We start from the raw sequence: 24,101 nt of genomic DNA, 5'->3' as shown, positions 1-24,101 counted from the left end.
GATGAGGCCCAGAGATGTCAAAACGATGTGAGCAGCCGTAGTTCGATCCATTATACTATCTCTTAATGAGAGTTTATGGAGTGGTACTGGTCACATGTTTCATAAGGGTTCTATGTAGGATCATTTACGGAGTTGGATATTAGTTTTGAACCTTCCAAAAAACAGAGTTTTTCCTCTTTCTCATAGGATTTGCTAGGATCCTTGAAAGTTTCCACCTTGGAGGTGATTTTATGAACATGGTTAGCATTTTGGAATTTTTGCTAAGGATTTCTTTGCACTCTGTTGGAGGAAAAGTATCTCCACCCAAATCTCTTGTTACATTTATGTACTTGTTTTTATTGTGGTGACAAACAATCGTTTATGCAAATTCCTATTGTTTTACAACATCATAACGTGTTTGGGAGATCTGCTGCATGCGTGCATTATCCTTGCCCTTGAAGTTCATATTCTTGGCTCCTTGCTCTTGAAGTTGCTTACTCATGGAGGAAAACTTCATGCCTAGAGATCCGGTCTGTGAGGCTGCCAGTGTGCCCCACTCGTCAGCCAGACATGCACAGCACACTGCTATTGGTCGACGAGTCTACTCCGCGCACCATCAACTTCACGTCTGAATACCTCACCGACAGTGGGGGCCACACCTTCAACGAAGTTAAGCAACAGTTTCTTAGTCCCACAGGTCATTGACCAGAGTACTTGGTCCTTACAAATGGAAAACCCAACAGATTAACTACCGCAACCGCGAACCCGTTCCCACCTTCCCCAACCGCGTGGACCCTCCGTCGCCACGCACGCGGCCGCGGCGCCCTATACAACACCCACGTCGCCGCCCGCCGACGTCCCCGCCGCCGCCGCCGTCGTCCTCCGCACGGCTCTCCCCTCCCGCTCCCGGCCATAAACCTCCCCCCATGGCGTCCTACACCCCCAGCCCCAGCTACCCAGCCCCCTCAGCCCCGCCGCTCTACCCGACGCTCGCCATGGCGGACCTCGCGCCCGTCGAGATCCCCTCCTCCCCCTCCACCACCACCACCCCACCACCCTCGTCGGACATCCTCCTCCGCATCCCATCCACGCAGCTCCACCTCATCGACCGACACCGCAGCCACCCGCTCGCCACCGGCGACCTCACGCTCCTCCGCATCCGCGCCGGCGCCACCTCGCTCGCCGCCATCGCGGTGCTCACCCCCATCCAGTTCCCGCTCACCCGCGACGTGGCCGCCGTGAAGCTCGACGCCCGCCACTACTCCTTCTCCCTCCCCGTCCCCTCCACCTCCTCCGACCCGGCCCCCGACCCGCTCCACTACGGCCTCACGCTCGCGCGGCCCGACCCGCGCCTGGACGGCGTGCTCGCGGCCTGCACCAGCTTCTCCGCCCACTCCGTGGCCGGCGCCGAGCCCCTCGCCGCCGCCGGCGGCGAGGCCCAGGCCGCCGCGTACTGGACCGCCGTCGCGCCGAATGTGGAGGAGTACGGCGGCGCGGTCGCCAGGGCCATCGCCTCCGGCGCCCAGGGCCTCGCCAAGGGGATCGTCTGGTGCGGGGTCATGACCGTCGAGCGGCTGCACTGGGGCAACGAGGTGCTCAGGAAGAGGATCCAGCCTGGGGAGACCGACGCCGAGGTCTCCCCCGAGATGCTCAAGCGGATCAAAAGGTAGCGCTGACTTTTACCCATAACTGCTTCAGGTTTTGGGCACATCACTGTAATTTGAGTTAGTAAACCTTATGCTGATTAGTGGCAATATCTGCAAATTATCCATGTAATCATGCTGGCAGTTACATGTATTTTACTAGTTTTGTTGTCTGGCGCTTCCCTGTTCCTCGGTTTCATATTTATGTCATATAGGAAGAACTCCAAGCATTCGTGTAGAAATGCTCTGGGATTGTAGATAGTTTGCATTTTATGAATTTTTCGACTGGACTAACTTAAACTGAGGGATATTTTTTTGTAACCACGAAATTGGTTGTTTTTTAGAATTTTATTAGTTTATTACAAAGTACATTATGCTTAACATAATCGTAGGCAGGTAATATTCACTCTAGCTAGCATAAGGAGTTTGAACCTGTACTTTGTGAGTACAGTCACACTTGTTGATTAGTGATCTCACCGAATGTTTTAGGTAACTTGTGCTCCTTGCTTAAACTGATTGTGTTGTCTCATTTTGGTATTTCTTATATTTGCTGGCAGGGCTAAGAAGGTCACGAAAATGTCTGAGAAAGTGGCAACCGGAATACTGTCCGGAGTCGTGAAGGTTACTGGCCATTTTACAAGCTCAATAGCTAACTCAAAAGCTGGAAAGAAGTTTTTCAGCCTACTGCCTGGAGAGATTGTTCTTGCTTCGCTTGATGGATTTGGTATGTGATCCTTTTTTACTATGTTAATATTGGCAGTTCATCCAGTGTTGTTGGCATGATAGTAATACATGTAGACAAACTCGTTAAACAATGTTATTTAGGGGTAGTTCAGAATAATGATAATAGATTTGATTGTATAAGCCATGTGCCATGTGAATCATGAAAAAGATGCCAACATGTAGTAAACCGTGTAACAAGATGAATATACCAAACTGGCACATGATATATTTGAACATGCCCATGGAAGTATGGGGGGCAAGTTTGTCCCTTACATCTTGCCAAAAACATCACTTAAAATTTTCTAGTTGAAAGCACACAGGCTCTTGGTGCCCTTTAGTGGCCTTTTTTGTTTTCATATGCTGTGAACTTGCTTTTCTTGGAGAAAAGCACCTCTGGTACTTTAGTTTACAAGTAAATTGGCTTGCAATTTTCGTTTTCCTTGTCCCCTATATTCTCCATGTTACGCACAATATGTCATTCTTAACTCCTACATTATAAATGGTTAATTACTGCTGCTTCTCCTCGTATAAGGTTGTCATGTTAGTCGAGCTATCTGCTACTGCCATCATATTCATAGTGAAGTCACTGCGGCAGAGTTAGTTATAGTACCAATAGTGCTAGTTACAGATAGTCACTGACTGGTAATGCCATCAAGCTTCGTAGACTGCAAATGATTATAGTTTACTCTCCATGCCGGTTAACCTTACCTCAATATGGTTGAGTGAACCTAAACCCTGCTTCAGTTTGCCAACTGCCACCATACCTCCTGCAGTCTGAATGTTCAGGGATGCTGGCTCTCATGAAATATTTCGTGCCATGAATCTATTGCAAGTAACAACATGATGTCCTGGCAGCACATTGTGTTCTGCGCTTGCTGTTGCCAGATAGTCTGTTACCATCCGGTTGTTCACAAAAAAGGGTCGTCTGTTATCATGAATTTCATGTGCTCTATTGTCTCTCACTGCTAGGCGTATGCAAGTTCAGTGTGCCTGAACATCATTCTTAAAAGTAATAGGGGAACTTACTTTCAGCTGGTACCTTATTAAGCCATCTTGCTTATGTATCTTTTTTACTGGTGTCAACAGGCAAGATTTGCGACGCCGTGGAAGTGGCTGGGAAGGATGTGTTGTCAACATCATCGACTGTCACAACCGGTCTCGTGAATCACAAGTACGTGTTATTCTACCGCACATCTCTGTTTGTACTCCTCCTTGGGCCACAACTCTGTCAAATTTTCCCTCACACCATGCTCCTTATTCTCCTTCAGGTACGGGGAGAAAGCAGCAGCTGCGACGAACGAAGGGATGGACGCGGCAGGCCACGCCATCGGGACGGCGTGGGCGGTGTTCAAGATCCGGCAGGCCATCAACCCGAAGAGCCTCCTGAAGCCCACGTCGCTCGCCAAGTCCACCATCAAGGCCCAGGCCGCTGACCTCCGGTCGAAGAGCTCGAAGAGCAGCAAGAGCAAGTAGAGTTCGAACTTGTGGCCAGCATAAGCCGGCATCAGCTAATCTCCCAGTTGATGTGCTTCCTTGTAGATATTTGTGTGCTGGGAAGAAAGAGCAGCAACCTGAGTGCCATGTCCTTTGCTCTGCTGGTGTGAACGTTTCTGTGTTCTGAGTCAGTGTTCTTGTCTGGTTTAGTCATGAGTATTCATGTGATGCCGTGCTAGCTGATGAAGTAGGGCTAGTGTTTTGTACTGCTGTTACTCTCGAAATACTTCTTTATTACTTACACGCATGGGTGCGGGTATTTCTCTCCCTTCGTTTTTATTTAGTTGGTCAAACTCTGTAAAATTCGCCGTTGACTTAAACCTAGAACGCAGAGTAATTGTGAACGGAAGGAGTATGGTGTTGGCCTGCCTATGATAATCATTAATTTTCTGTAATGTAAAAGGCGTAAGCACGAGCATATGTCTTTTACGAGCTCTTATATAGAAATGTAAAAAATTGTTTGACTAAATAAAATACTAAGCTGAGTTTACAGGAAGTTGAAATTGGGTTAAATGCTCCATCTTACAGTGAAACTGATGTATTACTACTACCTTCATCTTCCCTTAATAAATGCCCAATCCCAGTTACTATTTCAGGCATTTCAGTCCTGAAACAAATGCCAAATTGAACTTGTTCATTTCCTCTCGGCTCAGCTCAAGCTAAGAGAGTGAAGTTTTCGTTATGGTCTATCAAAATGTTTTTTCCCAGCGCATATTCTCTAGCTACTCAATTGGATTCATAATAAGTACATAGATTTTAGTATAAAATCTAGATTAAAATAAATTAAAATCTCGACAGTTGTTATGGATCAGAGGAGTAGTAGAATGCAGAAAGAAAAAAACATGTGCAAAGAGGGAGAAAAGAAGACCGTGGCAAGAAAAAAAAAAGAGAAAGCAGATCCCACGGCAAATAACTGAAGGAACGGGCCAATTCGGCCCAACCCGGACGGACGGGCTGTGGGCCAACGACGGCCCGCGAAACAATATAGCGACCACCCACACACCGAAACCTAGCGCCGCCGACCGCCCCCATTCATTCTCGTGCGCCGCCCGCGTGCAGCTCCTCCCCCGAACTCTCACTCCAGTCCTAGCCGCCGCCGCCGTCGCCATGCCGATCACCGCCCAGATGCCGGACATCATGGGCGAGCGGCAGTCCGGCCAGGACGTTCGCACCCAGAACGGTAACGCCCCTCTCCTCCTACCGCTTTCCCACGCCAGATTCCCCGTGGCGTCCTCTGAAATCTAGGGCTGCGCTTGGAACCGCGTCGCCTACCATGGCTTGCTGCTGTTAGCAGCACAGATCGCCCGGGAACGCAGCACCAGCCAGCCATTTCGTTACCTGGCTCCATGAAGCACGACCTGCATCTGCGTGCAGTTAATCTGACACAGCGACGCGCGCGCGCGCTTGCTCCTCCGGTAGCTAGGGTTTTGTTGCGGTTTCTAGCAATACCAGAAGTTTCTACACTAGGATCTTTTCCTCTAGCTTTGAGCTCCAACCGTACCCCAGTTGCAGCCCGTGCAGCCCTCCCGGATTAACTCGTGTTCATTCTCCTCTGATTGATTGCAGTGGTGGCCTGCCAGGCGGTGGCCAACATCGTCAAGTCGTCGCTGGGGCCTGTCGGGCTCGACAAGGTATGCGCCTCCCACTCCCCTTTTCGGTGAAGCAGAGATAGCTTCCAGATCCCCAGCAACTTCGAAGAAAAAAAGAGAAACCTCGTCAGAATTTACTAACCTAATGCATACGCGACGTACAGATGCTGGTCGACGATATCGGTGATGTTACCATCACGAACGACGGGGCGACCATTTTGAGGATGCTGGAAGTCGAGCATCCGGCAGCCAAGGTGATCATGCCTGCCAGGCAGGCAGAGCTGACCTTTTTCGATTCAATCTCTGCGCTGTTTTTACATTTTCGCTTGTGGTTTCATTTTTCTGTAGGTTCTTGTGGAACTGGCTGAGCTCCAGGACCGGGAGGTTGGGGATGGAACAACTTCCGTCGTCATCATAGCAGCGGAGTTGCTCAAGGTAACGAATGGTCCGCTATGCTTATCTGGCCTACAGGGTTTCTGCTGTTGCTCATAAACGTGATGAGTTTTCTTTTTTGTACCAGAGAGCCAATGATCTTGTGAGGAATAAAATCCATCCAACCTCTATTATCAGTGGCTACAGGGTGAGCTTATAGTTTATATGTTTGTTGCGGTTGCTCTTCCGTTCTGAATGAACAGTTTCAGCAGAACACGTAATGTCTAGCATTAATTGCTTTTCACCTTATTTTGCCAGCTTGCGATGCGTGAAGCTTGCAAGTATGTTGAAGAAAAGCTGTCTGTCAAGGTGAAAGAATATTCTGTCCAGAACTAAATGGCATGAATATCCATCCGCACTTATTGCTCCATTCTGCTCCATTCCGCGCTTATTGCCATGCTGACATGAATATCCATCCGCACTTTTGTAGGTTGATAAGCTTGGAAAAGATTCCCTTATAAACTGTGCAAAAACTAGCATGTCTTCGAAACTGATTCACACCGACGGCGATTTCTTCGCAAATCTGGTAATTTCCTGTGGCCATATGTGTAAATTGGGTTTTTTAACCATGCATTGTTTTTTACATATAGTTGTATACTTGCTCTTGATTTTGGTGGCAGTTTTTAAACTTACTTTAATTATTTAGTCCATCCATGTATGTAGTTTGATGTAGCCGATCTATTGTCTTGATAATGCTGCCATGTTGTGGTGTTTATCTGACAAGTTGCTTACCTCTGGAACCAAACATTTGTTATTTCGTTGTCGTTTCTTTAGCCTAGATTAAAAACTGTGATATATATTTAATTGGCATGGCACTGGTTTCTTAGGTTGTAGAAGCTGTTCAAGCTGTGAAGACTACAAATTCCAGGGGAGAAGTGAAGTATCCAATCAAGGTAAGTAAAGTGCATTTTGTTACAGCATTACTTCAATACGTCGAAGTTTTCTATTCGTAATTGCTATATATCAAGTTATGGAATTGTATTATTGCACTCTTTTCTCTGTAACTGGGCCCCTTCTTTCTGAATGTATATTCTAAGTTGTATGACCATTTGTGGACATTTTAGACACTTGTATTTTACCAGTTTGTGATGTTGCACCGTTGTTTCTCCTTTTGGTTATTACATGTGCTAGTGTATAGTAATCCAATGTCTGTCTTAGTATTTTGCTATCCTTTTATTTGATATTCATATGAATAATCTTACTGCCACTTAGAACTTTTCTCCTGTAATAATGTTATGATGTGCTTTTATGTATTTAACATGATGGTTGATTTATTTAATACATGGTGGTGAAATTGTTATTTCTGCAACTTAATATTTTTCTTATAAATGATTTCCTTCTTTGTTCCGCAGAGTATTAATATTTTGAAAGCTCATGGTAAAAGCTCTAAGGAAAGCTACCTGCTGAATGGTTATGCACTGAACTCAGGCCGTGCAGCTCAAGGAATGCCTACTAGAGTAACCCCTGCTAGAATTGCTTGTCTTGATTTTAACCTTCAGAAGACAAAAATGCAAATGGGTGTTCAAGTCCTTGTATCTGATCCAAGGGAACTTGAGAAGATCCGTCAGAGGTTTGTTCTTTTTTCTCTTCCATGATTTGGCATTATGCTTATACTCCCTCCGTCCCAAAATAATTTGCTAGGCTTTTTCTAGATACGGATATACCTATAACTAAAACGTGTCTATACTTCCGCATCTAGACAAAGTTGAGCAAGTTATTTTGGGATGGAGGGAGTATCTGTTATCTCCTGAATGTATCTGCAACGAGTGTGCTCCATTATCCTGTTTATTTCTCATTTCTTGTGATGTATCTTCTTGCCTTTGCTCTTTGCAGTTAATTTTATTTTCTATTAATGGTCTCTAGTAGCATACTTAATACTGTACTTTTTTCATAGAGAATCTGACATAACAAAGGAGCGAATTGAGAAAGTTCTCAAGGCTGGTGCTAATGTTGTATTTACCACCAAGGGAATCGATGATATGTCACTGAAGGTACCTTTTCATCAACTCAGGCAGAACTGGTTGCTGCTACTGTTTTGTATATGGTTATCCAGAGCTGCTGCACAAACTATTTTGTCAAACTAGTCCATGTTAGTACCGAATGCCATATTCTGCTTAGTTGCTGGTACCTTTTTGGTAGAACCTGTCATACTGCCATCTTTCTCTTGCAATGATACTCGCCCTGAAATGTATGTCGTGGGAATTTTCTGTTTCATAATTGGTTTGATTTTTTTGATTGAAAAGATTAATTGGGTTGTTGTGAATATGGATATCACTTCCTGATGACTGTAACTAAATGTGCTTTCTCATTGTGTGACTGAAATATTATTTCAGTACTTTGTTGAGGCTGGGGCAATTGCTGTTAGGCGTGTGCGTAAGGAGGATTTGCGCCATGTTGCCAAGGCAACAGGTGCGACAATGGTATGGCTTATTTCTTCATATTGTTGATTGCATGGTTATGTTCAAGCAGTCTTTTCATAGTTTATACGCTTTAATCTCAGTCATGACTTATTTACTTGGTGCTCCCATGAACTTGCTTTTGGTTGAAACCCTACTAAAGTTGCTTGAATCCTGTGCTAAGATTCTAATGAATATGCAACACATTACGCTGTGCCCTTGTAATATTGGAATACATCTATTTGATCATCTCGTTCTTGTGAATATGCCATTCTAGCATGTCAGCTTTGAATTTGCTATAAATCGATTACAGTTAAACATTATTAGCAAAACAACGTCTACCTTGACGTGCACAAGTAATAAGGAAAATAATACTTCTTCTAGCCCAAGTGAACTGTTCGTCAATATGCTGAAGTAACAAGAACCTGCAGGTGACTACCTTTGCTGACATGGAGGGTGAAGAAACTTTTGATCCTTCATTCCTTGGACAAGCCGACGAGGTTGTTGAGGAAAGGATTTCTGATGATGAAATAATTCTGGTGAAAGGCACAAAGAACACAAGCGCGGTTAGTTTTTGTTTCATGCCAATGTTGAGCTAGCTTTACTATTAATGGCAACATATTTTCAAAGCTAGAGGCATCACAGTTTCATATTTTTTGTGCAGGTCTCCCTTATACTTCGAGGAGCAAATGACTTCATGCTAGATGAGATTGAACGGTCTTTGCACGATGCCCTGTGCATTGTGAAGAGAACTTTGGAATCCAATATGGTAGAACTTTCTCCTGCTGTACCTTTATTTGTTGCGTTGTTTGTTCCCTGTTGAGTACATAAACATATTTCCGCTGTCATCATTTATGCAGAATTAATGTTTTTTCTTCTTCCCGCATTTTGTTGCTAGTAAGTGTGGCTTGCAGTTATAATTTTAGCTGTCCCTACATGGTTCTCATATTTAATATATATTAAGATTCTTGTGTATGTATCATGCTCGTTGCTGGCCCATACTTGTGGCTTTCCAGAAATTTTTATTTCAGACCTTGTTTTCCATAGCTGCCATCTCCATTTCCTGTGAACTGTTTTCATGCTTGCAAGAAGAATATGAAGAGTTAAATGTTATCGTTTGAACGAGCCACTTAATGCTTTAGTATCTGCATTTTTCATCAGCCATTGGACATTAATAGTGCTAGCATTAAATCTCTTTCGTGGTCAGTGAAACAGTAATAGTGCTATCATTAAATCTCTTTCGTGGTCAGTGAATGTAGATCTGTAAGTGTAAGACTACCCACAATGGGAGTATCATAGCTAGTATCATGCACTGCATGCATGCAAAATGCTGACGTGTCGCATCAATTAATGATGAAAGAGATGATAGTAGTATCATATTTAGATACTATATCATAGCACGTAGAACTAGAAAAATTAATTTCAAACAAATCTTGTACACATGTTTGTATTGAGATTCTACAAATCAATAAATATTGTAAGCTTATGATACTAGTACATGATACTATGCATTGTGGAGATAATATCATACACTAGTATCATATGCATGATACTACCATATGATACTTTCCATTGTGACTAGTCTAAGGTTGCTTTCTTATCCTTAAAACTAATTGTCCAAGTAGTGCATTTAACATGTATGGGGTTAATGCAGGTAGTTGCGGGTGGTGGTGCCGTCGAAGCTGCATTGTCTGTGTACTTGGAGAATCTTGCTACAACTCTTGGATCCAGGGAACAGCTGGCAATTGCTGAATTCGCAGAATCTTTGTTGATCATACCGAAGGTTTGATACTTTGATCAGTTATATTTGGTACATATAGCATACCTGCATACTGAACCACACAATAATGTATTAATGGGAGTATGACTGTGTGATGACAGGTCCTCTCTGTTAATGCTGCCAAAGATGCAACTGAGCTTGTTGCAAAGCTTAGGGCGTATCACCATACTGCCCAAACAAAGGCTGATAAGCAACACTATTCAAGGTAATTACTGAATTTACAAGCTCTGTTACATATCTGAAACATGGTTCAACCACCCGCTCATGTAAACTAATTATGCACTCTGGGTCGTGCTTATTAAGGAATGCTATATACAGACAATATCTCCTCAATTTTTTTCACCCAGCACACTGCAAGCTCTATCGCAGTGTCCACTTTCAACTTTCTTTTGTACAGTGCCACTTTGGACTTAGTTGTTAAATGCATGTAGATGCATAATTTGGTAATGGATAACTGCTTCCAGATGTTTATATTTTGTACTCCAATGGGGTTTCCTGTTTGCTGTTTTGTTCTGCTACTGCACATGTCCAGTTTGTGTATTTTGTTCTGCCATTGCACGTGTTCAATTTGGTTCCAAATTTTGCTGCAGCATGGGTCTTGACCTACAGAAAGGTATAATCCGCAACAACCTCGAATACGGCGTGATCGAGCCAGCCATGAGCAAAATAAAGATTATCCAGGTCAGCACCCATGCTTGACCTGTTACCTTTTCTCATCACCCACTGACCGATGTGCTTGTGGTCCATTGCTCGTCTCATACATTTCCTTCTTTATTCAGTTCGCCACGGAAGCAGCCATCACCATCGTGAGGATCGACGACATGATCAAGCTCGACAAGGAGGAGTCTGGGCAAGAGGAGTAACCATATGCCATTTTACGATGTATGGTTACCGTTTATTGTGTGACTGCCTGGATGCTGCTATAGACTCTTAGATTGGTCCAGTGTGGATTTTTTTTGTTGTCCTTCCTTTCGCTGTGTTAGTGGACGTTAGAATGGAATGTTGTATGGAAGATGGATGCGGGAAGGTAGTGTATTGCTGCACGTTTCGCTGTATGTTGGTAGTAGAAACGACTCTTGAATGGAACCAAATTTTGCCAGCAACACTCGACCTACTAAGCTCTAAAGGATCATAGTGTACCTGAATTGTGTGTTCTTCAAAGTTATCTTAAAAAGTTAAAGTGAATGGTATCGCGGATGATTTTGGAAGTTCATTTTTTATTTCCTTACCGCCTTGTTTGGCATGGGAGGTTTTTCTGTGTTTGCAGTTTATTTTCTTAGGACAACCCAATACACTGAAAAACTCTCCACTAGCGGTCTGGTGGTATGGGCTTTGGACGGCTGAACACCAGCAAACCCTTAATACTCGTGGGTCAGAGTGGCGGTTTCCCTCATCTGTTCACTCGGCCATCTTGTCTTGCTGCTTGCTGAGGCTGAGCTCCGCTACTCTCGTGTACAAGGATGATTTCGGCTGCTGCTCCTCCAGCGATCCACCAGCAGTGTCTTGCCTGCTGCCGTATGACGAGTTTTCCTAGCGGATTGCAGCAAATACTGAGTTGCTTGTTCTCCTGGTGTTTCTTGCTCAAATATTTGAGTGTTCTTGTTACTGCCATGCTCCGGTTCATCCTTGGCAGAAGGAGCCGAGTAATGCCTTTAATTGCGTATTTGTGTGTCATGCTTATGTGCTTAAAGCTTTCAGTTCTACGAAGTATGATATTATTGTTTGCAATTAATTTAGACTTATGGCTGATGTTAGCCCAAACTTAATAGATGGAGAAGGGGACTGGGGTAGAGAAGAGTATTGGGTGAATGAAATGATGTGTTTTCACCTAATCTCTGGGGTAATACGGGTAATACTCAGCAAAACACCTGGAATTCACCTGCCAAACCTCTCCTAAACAGAAACCAGAAATTTTAATTTCGCCAGAAAACGATTATTAGCATATGTGAATACCTAAATTGAACTTTCTTTCTGATAGAAGAAAACAAAACATACAATGCATATGCTCTTGGTCAATATATTCATGTAAATGTGCACACAAAGTTGCAAAAATAGAAATATTAATTTTTAGAGCTACTATCAATACGGTTAATAAATTAACTAATATCTGCATACACCGCTATGGACACCATGGTTGCTATAGTTGTGAACACAAGTTTCAAGGAATTTTGAAACAACAATCTTTATATGTGTCACCCATACATGCAAGTTTTAATGAGCATTTGCGGGTGGGTGACATGGGGCCAAAGTAGGACCATGAAAATTTTGGACCCCGATCGAGTAATATTAATATAAATTATACTTAAATTTTGTACTTATATAACTTAATGTTATCATATTACAATCTTAAAGATTATATTTTCTATTGTTCGGTTAATAATATTAACCACTTAACTACATTTATAAATATTAATCATAATGTGTTTATATACATCCGTAATATATATAATTGTAAAACACATTCATGTTGTGATAAATTTAAATTATATTAGGTAAAAAAAAGTTATGTTATCCTTTTGCAGGTATCGCCCCTTAAAGAATTATTTAAACAAAAACATGTTTAATGCAAGAAATAAGAAGCAATAATAAAATCATATGACATGTATATATATTGATAATTCCTTAAATATATTGGTCTCTAAAGCATATAGTGTATATATTAATAGTGGTTTGTAGTGTATGATTAGGTTAGCAAGTTCATAGAAACTTCTTGATTTCTAATTCAATAGTTGGCATCAGGACAATACAACGAACAAAGATATGTCCGGCCTCTGCAGAACATATCAATTCCGGAAACTGGCCTCCCTCCCCCACCCCACCCATAAACCATAGACTAGATTTCTTCTAACTTCCGCTGCCACCGCCATCTAAGATGCCAACCAACCCCTTTTTCCACGAAAATGGTGTTTCTGTGATGTGTCGTGCTGCAAGAGGTCAAGCACTTTTATTGTACTGTCATAGGTTAGGCTCCCCCTTCGCCGACTCCAGATCTAAGCGCGGGAGGATAACAAACTCTATAGAGGTTGATGCGGGATGAACAACTCTATAGAGTCTGAGCTAGATCTAGAAAGGAAGGATTGGCAACTCTATAGAGATCAAGTCAAATCCAGTTGAGGAAGCATGAACAATTATGTAGAAGTCAATCCAGGTCCTGGTAGAGAAAGGCAGTTCAATTGCATAGAAATACTGTGGGAGCTTTCATCGTTTCAAACCGATGTTCTCTCATTCTATATGGTGATGCATCCATAACTTACAATGTTTCATTTCATTGGTAAATTTACCTTTTCTTTCATTTCAATGAAAATCCTATTTTTAGCATGTCAATGTTTTGCGACCATTATTATTTTGCCATGATTAACGTTGTCCCTCTTTCGGCGTCAAAGATGCGAAAGCACCCGTATGACATTAACGATGACATCCTGTTGTGTCGCACTGCCATAGGTAAAAGCTCCTCGTGATCGAGCCATATTCAGTCGAGGAAGGATGACCAACTTTTTAGAAGACAAGCAATATCCGTGCAAGGAAGGATGAATAACTCCTTAGAAGCTGGGTTAAATCCGATTTGAGAAGGATCAGCAACTCCTTATTAGCTGAGCCAGGATCTGGTTGGGGAAGGATGAGAAACTTCGTAGAAACCGAGCCAGATCGACGAAAAACTCCGTAGAAATAGTGTGATGGCAAGGAAATGCCTATTGACAACAACAAGAACTCCCCGGAAATTCAATTCGGCTCCCGGGTGCGTATGCTCTCTCTACCAACAAAACATATTTTGAAGTGTGGAAAAATTTAGATAAAAAATTCTACGTGTACATCTCCATAATATATGTGTATGCGTGAAGTTTCACGAAAAAACAATATTTTTTGTGGCCTATGTAAAAAAGAGAAAACTTATCCAGTGAAAAGCATTATTTTCAACACTGAATTTTGTCTTTTTTACACATGTCACATGATAAGTTCATTTTTTATGAAACGACTTTGTGAGCGCGTAGCACGTGAAGATGTACGTGCGAATTTTTTGTTTAAATTTTTTTGAAATTTAAAATATGTGCAAGATGCATTTTAAAATATAGGGAGCATATGCTCCCATGTTCCAAAACACCACTCCCAAGAACTCCCGCCATTCTAAGTTGAGGTTGCTTCTCTTGTTCCCGAAGATATCTTTCTCTTTCATAACCTTACCTTATTGTTTGTTTTCACCTTTTTTATTTCTTTAATGGCCGTATATTTTAGCATGCCTCCCTTGCCTAGTTTAGTTTATTTCACCAAAACTTACCAATTTGTAATAAAATACATATTTTATAAGCTTTTTGACCAATCGTGCCTTTTGCGGGTGATATCTAGGCCATGACCAAATATACCGAAAGATATCTGGATGATTTTACCACGAGTAATTTTGACCAACTCTACGTGTTTCATGTCACAAAAGATTAGCCAAGCCCCTTCCACAAAGCATATCTTTTCAGGTCACATATCCAATCAACCAATCAAGCATATGAGAAAAAAAAGGTTGCAACAGGAGCAAAACCAAACTAGTGAATGTCCCATCATCCTTCCTCCCCAAAACCCAAGATCCTAGACCACCCCACCCAGGCGCCCACCATATCTACACATAGTTTCCCCACTCACAGTCTCCTACACATAAGCCCTAGAGTGTATGGTCCCCTAAGCAGTGTCACATGTCGCATGTACACGTCCGTGGGTTGGAAACCAAACGAGTTCCACTCCCACTTCTGTTACTAGTGTCACATGTCCCTCAACCCCTCCCACTGCATGCGGGCTCCACCACTCTCCTCCCTCCTCCGTCACGCTAAATCCGGGCTAGAAATAGGAAGGAGAGAAGGAGACCAACCCACCCGTCGGTCTCAAATTGAAGTTTCAAACCCACCCATTCGCCCATCCACCCTCTCCATATGTCTCCCTCTTTCGCCACCGTCGTCGAACGAGATATCATACATGTCATGCGACATGGACAGTGTGTGCATGGTGTACGCTAGTAGCCGAGCCAGATCCGGTTGAAGCACATGTCAGGGCGAGCGAGATCTAGATGAGGAAGTATAGACAAATCAGCAGAACCCTAACGAGGTATGTCTCGACCTCTCATAGATGTTTACTTTCCCTCTATGGCACCGCCGTAGGTCAACCTCCCCGTTGAGGGAAGGTGAACATCTTTGTAGAAGTTGGGTCAGATCTCGGTCGAGGAAGGACGAGCAATTACATGTAAATCAAATGGGAAATTTCATCGTTACAAATCGATATGATGGTGTTTCTCTCATTCTATATGGTGAGTTTACTTTTCCTTTTCATTCCGACGATGTTCCTATTTTTAGCATGCTAATATTTTGCACCTATTTTCTTTGGAGATGCTTAACTTTGCCCCTCTCTTGCCGCCACCATCGCCCGACATGCCAAACCACCTGTATGGCTTCGACAAAGATGACATGGTGCGTCGCACCACCGTAGGTCGACGCTCTTTGTAGTCGATCCAGATCCACTTGAGGAAGTATGAGAAATTTTGGAGAAGTCAAGTCCGATCCGATCTGGGAAGCACGAACAACTCCTTAAAAGCTCATCCAGATCCGATCGAGGGAGGTTACACAACTTCGTAGAAGCCAAGCAAGATCCAAACGGGCAGTGACGAAGAACTCCATGGACGCCAAGTCAGATCAAATTGAGGAAGACGAAGTACGATTACTTAGTTTTTTTTTCTCTCCCTCATTACCTTATTGTTTGTTTTTCCCATTTTTGTTTCTTTATTTACTAGCCATATATTTTAGAATGTTTTTTTTGTCGAGTTAATTTATTCGGCCAAAACTTACCAATTTATAGTTAATCAAACACATTAATTATATTGCCTTTCTGACCTGCCAAGATTTATGCGGCGAAGATATAAGCCGAAACCAAACACACACAAAATATCTCGATGATATTTTCTTGACTTTGACCATCTCTACACTTTATTACATATCACAAAAGATTAGCTAAGCCCCTGCCATAAAGCACGTCGAGTCAGGTCACATATCCAATCAGCCGGTCAAGCAGAGGAGAAAAAAGATTCACACCTTTTTTTTGAGAGCAAAAAGATTCACATCTGGAGGAAAACCAAACAAGTGAATGACCCATCCATCATCGCTCCTCCCCAGATCCCCATACCCACCCACAGCTTCCTCACCCACCGTCTCCTACATGCGGGCCCCTCGTCGTCCGGTCCCACTGTCAGTGTCACGGGTCGAGCGTACACCTCCGCTCGTCGGAAACCAAGCGAGTTCCACGCGCCGATGGGGTCCCACCACCCACTGCACGTGGGCCCCACCACTCCCCCCACCCAGGCTAATAAATAGGGAGCGGAGAGAAGGAGGAGGACCCGCCCGCCCACAGTCCGTTCCGAAATCCAAATTTCAAAAACCTCCGCCCATTCCCCAATCCCACCCGCCGCCGCCGCCGCCGCCGGACGACGAGATGCCGGACCTGCCGTGCGACGGGGACGGGGTGTGCATGGCGTGCCGCGCGGCGGCGCCCGCCGAGGTCGACCTGCTCCACTGCACCACCTGCGCCACGCCCTGGCACTCCCCCTGCCTCTCCCGCCCGCCCGCGCTCGCCGACGCCGCCGCCTGGGTCTGCCCCGACTGCTCCGGCGACGCCGCATCCTCCCCCTCCCTCGCCCCCGCGCCCTCCCTCGCCGGCGCCGGCGCCGCCGGAGGCGGCGCCGGCGCCGCGGGGGAGATGCTGGCCGCCATCCGCAGGATCGAGGCCGACCCCGCGCTCTCCGACCTCGACAAGGCGCGCGCGCGCCAGGAGATCCTCGGCGGCGCCGCGCAGCGGAAGGCGGCTGAGCAGGAGGACGAGGATGGGGATGGGGATGACGACGACGACCCGCTCGTCAAGAGGTTCTCCTGCACCTTCTGCATGAAGCTCCCCGACCGCCCCGTCACCGTAAGCCCTTCAGATCCCCCCACACCCCCGCCTCAGTCTTATTATTTTTCGAGGATCGACAGTTCATATTATTAATCCGCCGCTATGCTATTCTGCAATATATATCTGGGTTACGGATCTATTCGCTCACGCCCTGTTTCTGTGGCTCCGTCATGATCTGCCACTGTGTGCTTGTCATAATGGTTAGATCTGATCGTCAGATGCGCCAGGGTTTTGCAGTAATGAGCTGCGTCGCTTTGTTTCTGCTCCATGATTTATTTACTTTATCTCCATAAAAAATGTTTTTATTTATTTCAACTGATTGCTATGTGCTTCAGAAGTTATCAGCTGTGCGCCCCATCCGCTTGTTCTTATTTTACTTGTCATGGCTCATCCATTTATCTGGGCATGCTTGTCTGTAGTAAGATAGTAACGCATGACCACATTCGTGCCTGTTTCAGAGAAAGCCTAAAATACCAATCAATCTATCTGTATGGCCAACTGAATCATCTAGGGTTTACACTTGGTCCAGCCTTGTTCTTCTGAATCATGGTTCAGGATATGCTAGTCCAGTCTTTCTGAGTGGTGCTTCGTTCTTTGTTTTGATGTATTTCCTCTGTTGCATTTCTATTTAGACAGTGTTAACCTGTCCTGCTGTAGCCTGAAGATATGTAATGTGTAGTCTGTTTTTTTTTTTTTTTTTCTGATGAGTGCTTTGCTTGAAGCAGGAACGTGGCTTTCCTTTGGATCATAATCATGCTTTCCTATTCTTCCCTATGGAATGGTTTCATGAATATAATTTTTTGTGACAGTGCATTACCACACTGCACCCTGCAACTATAGACAATAAAAGGGTACAAGCATGGATGGGTTTCCTTTTGCAAGAGAAATGGATGGTTCAAGTCAGTACAGCCATTTCTGCATTGACATCATTGCATTTTGTTGTGCAAAGAATCCAGTTTCCTGTACAAACATAAACCTTCTATTTTCTTCAGTGCTTGCTATACTTTGTTTTCTTTCCTGGCTAGTATATTCTTCAAAACTAGCTCATGCATGGCAACATTTCTCACGCTTTTTTTTTCTTCTTGTTTGATGGTATGTTATGTTTGAATACTTCCAGCATTCCTTATTGATTCTTATTCTAGTAAATAAATACTCTAGCCAGAATAGCATACCCTGCTACTATTTTGTGACTCATTTATTGAACAGTTTTTTGGTGCTGTTTGTCATAACGACATTTTACATTCGTGCAGACACCATGTGGCCATAACTTCTGCCTGAAATGCTTTGAAAAGTGGATTCATAGTGGAAAAAGGACGTGTGGGAAATGTCGGGGACCGATCCCATCCAAGATGGCAGAACAGCCAAGGATTAATGCAGCATTAGTTACAGCTATCCGTATGGCTAGGACTAAGAAGAATGCTAAGTCAGCTGGCTCGGCAAATGATTATCATTACATTAGAAATGAAGATAGACCCGATGCAGCTTTTACAACTGACAGGGCAAAGAGGGCTGGCAAAGCGAATGCTGCCAGTGGTCAGATATTTGTGACTACTCCACCTGATCATTTTGGCCCCATTCTTGCAAAAAACGACCCAAGAAGGAATACTGGTGTTCTAGTTGGGGAAACCTGGGAAGATCGCCTTGAGTGCAGGCAATGGGGTGCTCATTTACCTCACGTAGCTGGTATTGCTGGCCAGTCCACACATGGTGCTCAGTCAGTAGCACTCTCAGGAGGTTACATAGATGACGAGGACCATGGCGAATGGTTTCTGTATACCGGAAGGTTTGCTAGTTTAACCACTCTCTATCCTTGTACTTTCGTGTCTGATCCAAGATATGAGCACTTATCATTTCTGTAAAATAATTTGTACCAACAGTGGCGGAAGAGATCTTAGTGGGAACAAGAGAACAAACAAGCAGCAATCTTCAGATCAGAAGTTTGAAAGTTCTAATGCTGCTTTGCGTCTTAGTTGCTTGAAGGGTTACCCTGTTAGGGTTGTACGGTATGCTTCTTTTTGGCCATGCTCATTGGCTCAAATATCAGTATTTGATAAGTAGATGCATTGTTGTATAAATGCCATTAGCTCTACAGTGTTAATGATGCGCATTGTTAATTTTTTTACCTTGATTTGTCTTTCATTGTTTGTTACTCCCTCTTTATGAAAATATAGTGTAAACTAATTTTGTCCTATGTTGAACTTTGACCAATTTATAGAAAAAATTATCAACATCTGCAATACCAAATCAGAACCATTAGATTCATCATGGATTATATTTTCATATTTTTCCTATAAACTTGGTCAAACTGTGCAAAATTGACCTAGGAGAAAATCTAATATGCACTACATTTTAAAATGGATGGAGAGTACATATTGTTACAGTTATGGAGCTCATCTACTATTCGGCTGACATTTTGTCCATCGTATCCTCTTACTAGTGAACTTATGCTTGACTACATTATTTGAAAAAGGTCCCACAAAGAGAAGCGTTCTTCATATGCTCCTGAGGAAAAAGGTGTGCGGTATGATGGAATTTACAGAATTGAGAAATGTTGGAGGAAGATCGGTGTTCAGGTAATTTTAGATCTTGTACACATGCAGCACTGTTGCTCTCTACTTTGTGTAACTGTACTTTTAGTGGAAGATTAAGATATATTCTTCTGTTTTTGGTTTTAGGGTACTTACAAGGTCTGCAGGTACCTCTTTGTGCGCTGTGACAACGAGCCAGCTCCTTGGACCAGGTTTGACAAATTGATTATCTTTTTTTGTATTTGGACCAGGGTATACTATTGTGTTAAAAAATAGTGTGCATCGCTTACACTGATATGCTGTGCTATTTGGTTTAAAGTGATCTTCATGGTGACCGGCCGAGACCACTGCCCAAGATTAAGGAGCTGCAACGTGCAACTGACATCACTGAGAGGAAAGAATCCCCTTCATGGGACTATGATGTATGTGAACATGTCTTTTCTTCTTTCATTACCACCATACTTTGTCACAACTGATCTATATTCAACTGTAACCTTTCATTATCACTGTACTAATATGTCACAACTGATGCATGTCTGTTTGTAACAGGAGAAAGCAGGCTGGAAGTGGGTGAAGGATCCACCAATCAGCAAGAAGCCTGTCCAATCAGGGAACCCTGTATCTGACAAGGAGATCAGGAAGTACCAAAGGCAAGCCCGTATGTCCGTGTCTGAAAGGCTGCTGAAAGGTAGTTTTTGTTGCGACGTCTTGTTTTGGCTTAGAAAAATTGGAATCTACTCCAAGTGGTTCTCTAATTACCTTGTTATATACGCAGAGTTTGGGTGTTCCATTTGCCGCAACGTGATAAAAGAACCAATGACCACTCCCTGTGCCCACAACTTCTGCAAGATGTGTCTGCTTGGATCATTTGAAGACAAGGCTTCTATGAGGGAGAGAAGCAGGGGTGGCCGCACTCTACGGGCGCAGAAGATTGTGAAGAAGTGCCCTTTGTGCCCCACTGACATCTGTGACTTCATGGAGAACCCACAGGTACAATTAATTAAACCCAAGTTTGTTAAAGCGTGATGCTACTTCTAAAGTATGTTTGCTGATGTTATTTTTATTATATTTGTCCTGTAGATCAACAGGGAGATGATGGAATTTATTGAGTCTCTTCAAAGCCAGGCCGCCGAGGATGCCAAAGTCGCGGAGGAATCTGATGAGGAGAATGAGGATGCTCTGGAGAAGGAGGATGGTGACGACAGCAGCTTGAATGAGGAGGAGAATGACGGTCCCGAGAAGAAGACTGAAGATCTTGGAGAACAGGATGCTGATGTTAAGAAGTTGGTCAAGATTGTGGTCACTAGCAAGGAAGAAATTGTCAAGAAGGGTCGGAAGCGCAAAGGAGATGACGAGGAAGGCAAGGATGAGATGAAGACCGAGATCGCCGCTGCTGATGCCGCTGTGGACAATGCAGCTGAAGAGGATGCTGTGAAGAAACAGGAGGCGGAGAAGGGTATTGAGGCTGCTGAAAACAAGGAGGGAGAAGGTGCCCAGCAGCAGGTTCAGAAGAAGCGCAAGGGGCGTGGCGCCGAGACAGCCACCACTGCCGTAGCTGGCGGCGGGAAAAGGAAGAAGACCAGCCACGCTGTAGCTGCAGCTGAAGAGAAGAAGACCGTCAGGGCTGCCACTGGAGGCCGCGGTCCTGCCGCTGTCAGCAGCCCTCGCAGGTCGGGGAGGGGTGGTGTCAAGGGTACTATTGAGGCTGACGGTAGCCCTGCTTCCAGGACCAGGAGCAGCGCCAAGGCGGTCAGCAGTGGCAACTGAAGCCCGCCTGAGGCGGATGAGGAGTCCTGAGGCTACTGTCACCATTGATGATGAAGAAGGCAGAAGCCACACACCTCAGTTCTTCGAGGTCAGGCTCCGATTTTTGGCTGGTTGGTCGCGTATGATATATAACCTATATATATTTGTAGTATTTAGACTGCTTGCTGTGTGTCTCTTTGTATGGGAGATAGGCAGATGGAACTGGAGCTAGATTGCTGTCAATCCTTTTGGGTGAAAGAGAACCTTGTAGTTAAATTTAGTACCCCTGCAGATGGGTTCTGGATGTTGGCACTGTTGGTATTGGTTAAAACTATTTACGGCTGCTGGTTGTAGTAGTTGATCTATGCTGTTGCATCTGGTTGGTTGCTCGTGATCCTCCTATAGTGTGTTTCTTGCTGTTGCATCTGGTTAGTTTTATCATGGAATTGTGAAAATTCAGTGAAGATGGTGTACATCGTAGCAAGCTTGTTTTATTTTTATGTTTTCTCAGAAATCTTAGCATCTAGCCAAGAAAAGCTAAGCATCGCAAGATGTATTCATTGTCATCTCTTTCGGGTTTCCTCCCAAGTTTAGCATTGTATCAGACGGACAGACAGTTGATCTCCCAACTGACTGATGGAAACCCCACATGACAACTATATCTCCACGCCCAAGTATTGTGGTTCTCAAAACAATCTTGGTACCTTTCATCAAGTTTATTGTTTTCGAAAAAAATCGTATAAGAAGACTGCATGTTGAAGTTCTATGGCTCTTAGCATTGTTGTTTCTTGAAAGTTTGCATAGACTACTATATAACAGATATTGTATTGGAAAATTTAGGCGTGGTTTCTTACCAAATCCACAATTTATGGGTCTGGTTCCTGCAATACATAGACTCGTAAATTGGATCGGTGTGGTTTTTGTTTTCTTCCTTTTTTCCTATGTTATTAGTGGACGTTCTGGTAGAATCTTGTACGGAAGATGGATGCGTGAAGGTGTGTATCTGAGGGAGTTTCACTGTATGTGGGTAGTAGAACTACTCGTGAACTGAACCACTTTTTTTTTACCTGAACTGAAGCAAATTTTGCCTACAGCAGCAAAGCCTCCGGGCAGATTGGGGCTTTGCCGAAGCCCTCCCTAGTGAAGCGAAACAGTTTCGTGTTAATTGTCCTTGAAAATGCAGTTTGTTCGCGCTACTTGCCTACTTGAAAGGATCATAGTGTTCGCCCAAACTGTGTATTCTCGTGGATGTCCACCTAATGAAATCTCCGGTATATTCATCTTAAAAATTCAAAGTAGTAAATATGATCGACCAGTAGTTTAACTGAGTAAGTGCTCACTGGAGACACGCACGTTGCGCCGTGCGGGTATTTTCACTTTTTTTTTCTGTCAAGTTTGCACGCACGATGCGTGTGTCTTATATTGTTTTCCCTTTGCTTTAATTGATCAAACGATGGTGTAACCGAGTCTTGTCTGGTTAAACTCATCAAAAAGTTCGATGCGTCCTTTCTGTTTCTGTTCATCCGTAGTGATCGTTTTCTCGGAAGACATTGTGCTTTACTCTGACACTGACACGCTCCTCAGCTCCTGATTTGTTTGTTTACACTAAACCAAGTACAAATAACACATAGTTTTGTTATGGTAACCATTGATTCCAATAACTACATGAGAAAGTTTACCAAGAGACCATGACAGCCAAGGAGCTGGAGTGGAGTGTTGAAAAAAAAGAACTAATGGTTGACAACTCACACACACACACACGCACGCACGCACGCACGCGCGCGCACACACACACACACACACTCTAGAATCATGTATTTAGCTCCATATAAAAAGTATGAATACAATCTATTACACTCGGGCAAGATCCTTAGGTAAATGAGGACAATATGGATTTGAATACACATAAACTTGCTACAGTACATCAAAAGACATGCATTAATTTTTTGACTAGTCTGACAGGTGAATATAAATGTAAAAACATATATTAGTAAAGAACACAATGTAGACAAAAAAACATTGCTTTGTTTAAAAAATAAAAACTTTAGTCTTTAATATTGGTATAATATGTATATTAATAGATATGTAAGTTTATTTCAATGTTAAATATGATATTTATTGTTTAAACTGAAATTATAACTTAATAAATCAAAATTGTATGAATAAGAAAACATATGGTTTGTAACATGACAAATCACAACAATGTAAAAAAGTTTACTATAAATGATAGAAAACGATTGAATTTAACCAAATCGAGGCGTGCACATGAGTTGTACCAATCTCTATCCAAACAGTGGATACGAGAGATTTTGGTGTTAAACTTTCTGTCAAATCAAAGGTAGATGGTTTCGAGTGGATTTTAGTTGGTGTTTATGGGCAGCCCAGAATACACTCAAAACAGATTTTCTTGCCGAGCTGTTAGAAATTGTGAGTCGGAGACTTTACCTATGTTGGTAGGTGGGGACTTCAACATTATTCGAAGACAAGGAAAAAAGATGATAACTTTAATGCTAGATGGTCCTTTTTGTTTAATGCTACCATTGAGAGTCTCGGTCTAAGAGAGATCATCCTTTCTGGTAGGCAGTTCACTTGGGTTAGTCGGAGAGAGGTTCCTACTTATGAGAAGTTAGACCGTGTTCTAGCTAATGTAAAATGGGAACAAAAATACCCTCTTGTATCGGTACGTGCTTTGACTCGTGCGGGGTCTGATCATACACCGTTGCTTATTAATTTAGGTGATCCCGCTCACCTTGCCAATAAAATTAAATTTTCTTTCGAGCTATCTTGGATGCACCAGGATGGTTTCTATGATTTGGTAAAAAATGAATGGAACTGTATCCAACTTGGAAACTCACCTGTCGAGAGATGGCAAAAATAGT

The 24,101-nt window shown here is 43.4% G+C and overlaps 3 protein-coding genes across 3 annotated transcripts; all 3 read left to right on the top strand.

Annotated features, from left to right (window-relative positions):
- The first annotated feature begins 890 nt into the window (after nt 1-890).
- On the top strand, nt 891-4,209 carry LOC124701733 (protein EARLY-RESPONSIVE TO DEHYDRATION 7, chloroplastic-like). The gene is made up of 4 exons (XM_047233828.1): nt 891-1,645; nt 2,180-2,346; nt 3,432-3,516; nt 3,614-4,209. Exons 1-4 carry the CDS (start codon nt 906-908, stop codon nt 3,816-3,818), a joined length of 1,197 nt encoding a protein of 398 aa, XP_047089784.1. The 5' UTR covers nt 891-905; the 3' UTR covers nt 3,819-4,209.
- A 704-nt stretch (nt 4,210-4,913) lies between these two features.
- On the top strand, nt 4,914-11,249 carry LOC124701722 (T-complex protein 1 subunit alpha). Its single transcript, XM_047233816.1, has 17 exons — nt 4,914-5,019; nt 5,406-5,470; nt 5,593-5,682; nt 5,777-5,863; nt 5,949-6,008; nt 6,119-6,169; nt 6,291-6,386; nt 6,688-6,753; nt 7,213-7,430; nt 7,755-7,851; nt 8,194-8,280; nt 8,688-8,822; nt 8,921-9,025; nt 9,911-10,039; nt 10,138-10,241; nt 10,627-10,717; nt 10,816-11,249. The coding sequence occupies exons 1-17, from the start codon at nt 4,947-4,949 to the stop codon at nt 10,897-10,899; spliced, it is 1,638 nt and encodes a 545-aa protein (XP_047089772.1). The 5' UTR covers nt 4,914-4,946; the 3' UTR covers nt 10,900-11,249.
- A 5,243-nt stretch (nt 11,250-16,492) lies between these two features.
- On the top strand, nt 16,493-21,498 carry LOC124684599 (E3 ubiquitin-protein ligase ORTHRUS 2-like). The gene is made up of 9 exons (XM_047218876.1): nt 16,493-16,966; nt 18,199-18,731; nt 18,826-18,951; nt 19,419-19,521; nt 19,624-19,688; nt 19,796-19,898; nt 20,026-20,164; nt 20,252-20,466; nt 20,557-21,498. The coding sequence occupies exons 1-9, from the start codon at nt 16,493-16,495 to the stop codon at nt 21,241-21,243; spliced, it is 2,445 nt and encodes an 814-aa protein (XP_047074832.1). The 3' UTR covers nt 21,244-21,498.
- The last annotated feature ends 2,603 nt before the right edge of the window (nt 21,499-24,101 follow it).

The sequence above is a fragment of the Lolium rigidum genome, chromosome 1, assembly GCF_022539505.1.
Source record: "Lolium rigidum isolate FL_2022 chromosome 1, APGP_CSIRO_Lrig_0.1, whole genome shotgun sequence".
Taxonomy (NCBI): Eukaryota; Viridiplantae; Streptophyta; class Magnoliopsida; order Poales; family Poaceae; genus Lolium; species Lolium rigidum.
This window is presented reverse-complemented; position numbering and strand designations above follow the sequence as displayed.

Bases quoted from the DNA above. Each gene is read 5' to 3' on its own strand.
- LOC124701722 (XM_047233816.1), top strand. From the start codon at position 4,947: ATGCCGATCACCGCCCAGATGCCGGACATCATGGGCGAGCGGCAGTCC. The intron at 5,020-5,405 runs GTAACGCCCCTC...GATTGATTGCAG, and splicing joins GGACGTTCGCACCCAGAACG to TGGTGGCCTGCCAGGCGGTG. The intron at 8,823-8,920 runs GTTAGTTTTTGT...TTTTTTGTGCAG, and splicing joins GCACAAAGAACACAAGCGCG to GTCTCCCTTATACTTCGAGG.
- LOC124701733 (XM_047233828.1), top strand. From the start codon at position 906: ATGGCGTCCTACACCCCCAGCCCCAGCTACCCAGCCCCCTCAGCCCCG. The intron at 2,347-3,431 runs GTATGTGATCCT...TGGTGTCAACAG, and splicing joins TGCTTCGCTTGATGGATTTG to GCAAGATTTGCGACGCCGTG. The intron at 3,517-3,613 runs GTACGTGTTATT...ATTCTCCTTCAG, and splicing joins ACCGGTCTCGTGAATCACAA to GTACGGGGAGAAAGCAGCAG.
- LOC124684599 (XM_047218876.1), top strand. From the start codon at position 16,493: ATGCCGGACCTGCCGTGCGACGGGGACGGGGTGTGCATGGCGTGCCGC. The intron at 19,689-19,795 runs GTTTGACAAATT...TTTGGTTTAAAG, and splicing joins GAGCCAGCTCCTTGGACCAG to TGATCTTCATGGTGACCGGC. The intron at 20,467-20,556 runs GTACAATTAATT...TTTGTCCTGTAG, and splicing joins ACTTCATGGAGAACCCACAG to ATCAACAGGGAGATGATGGA.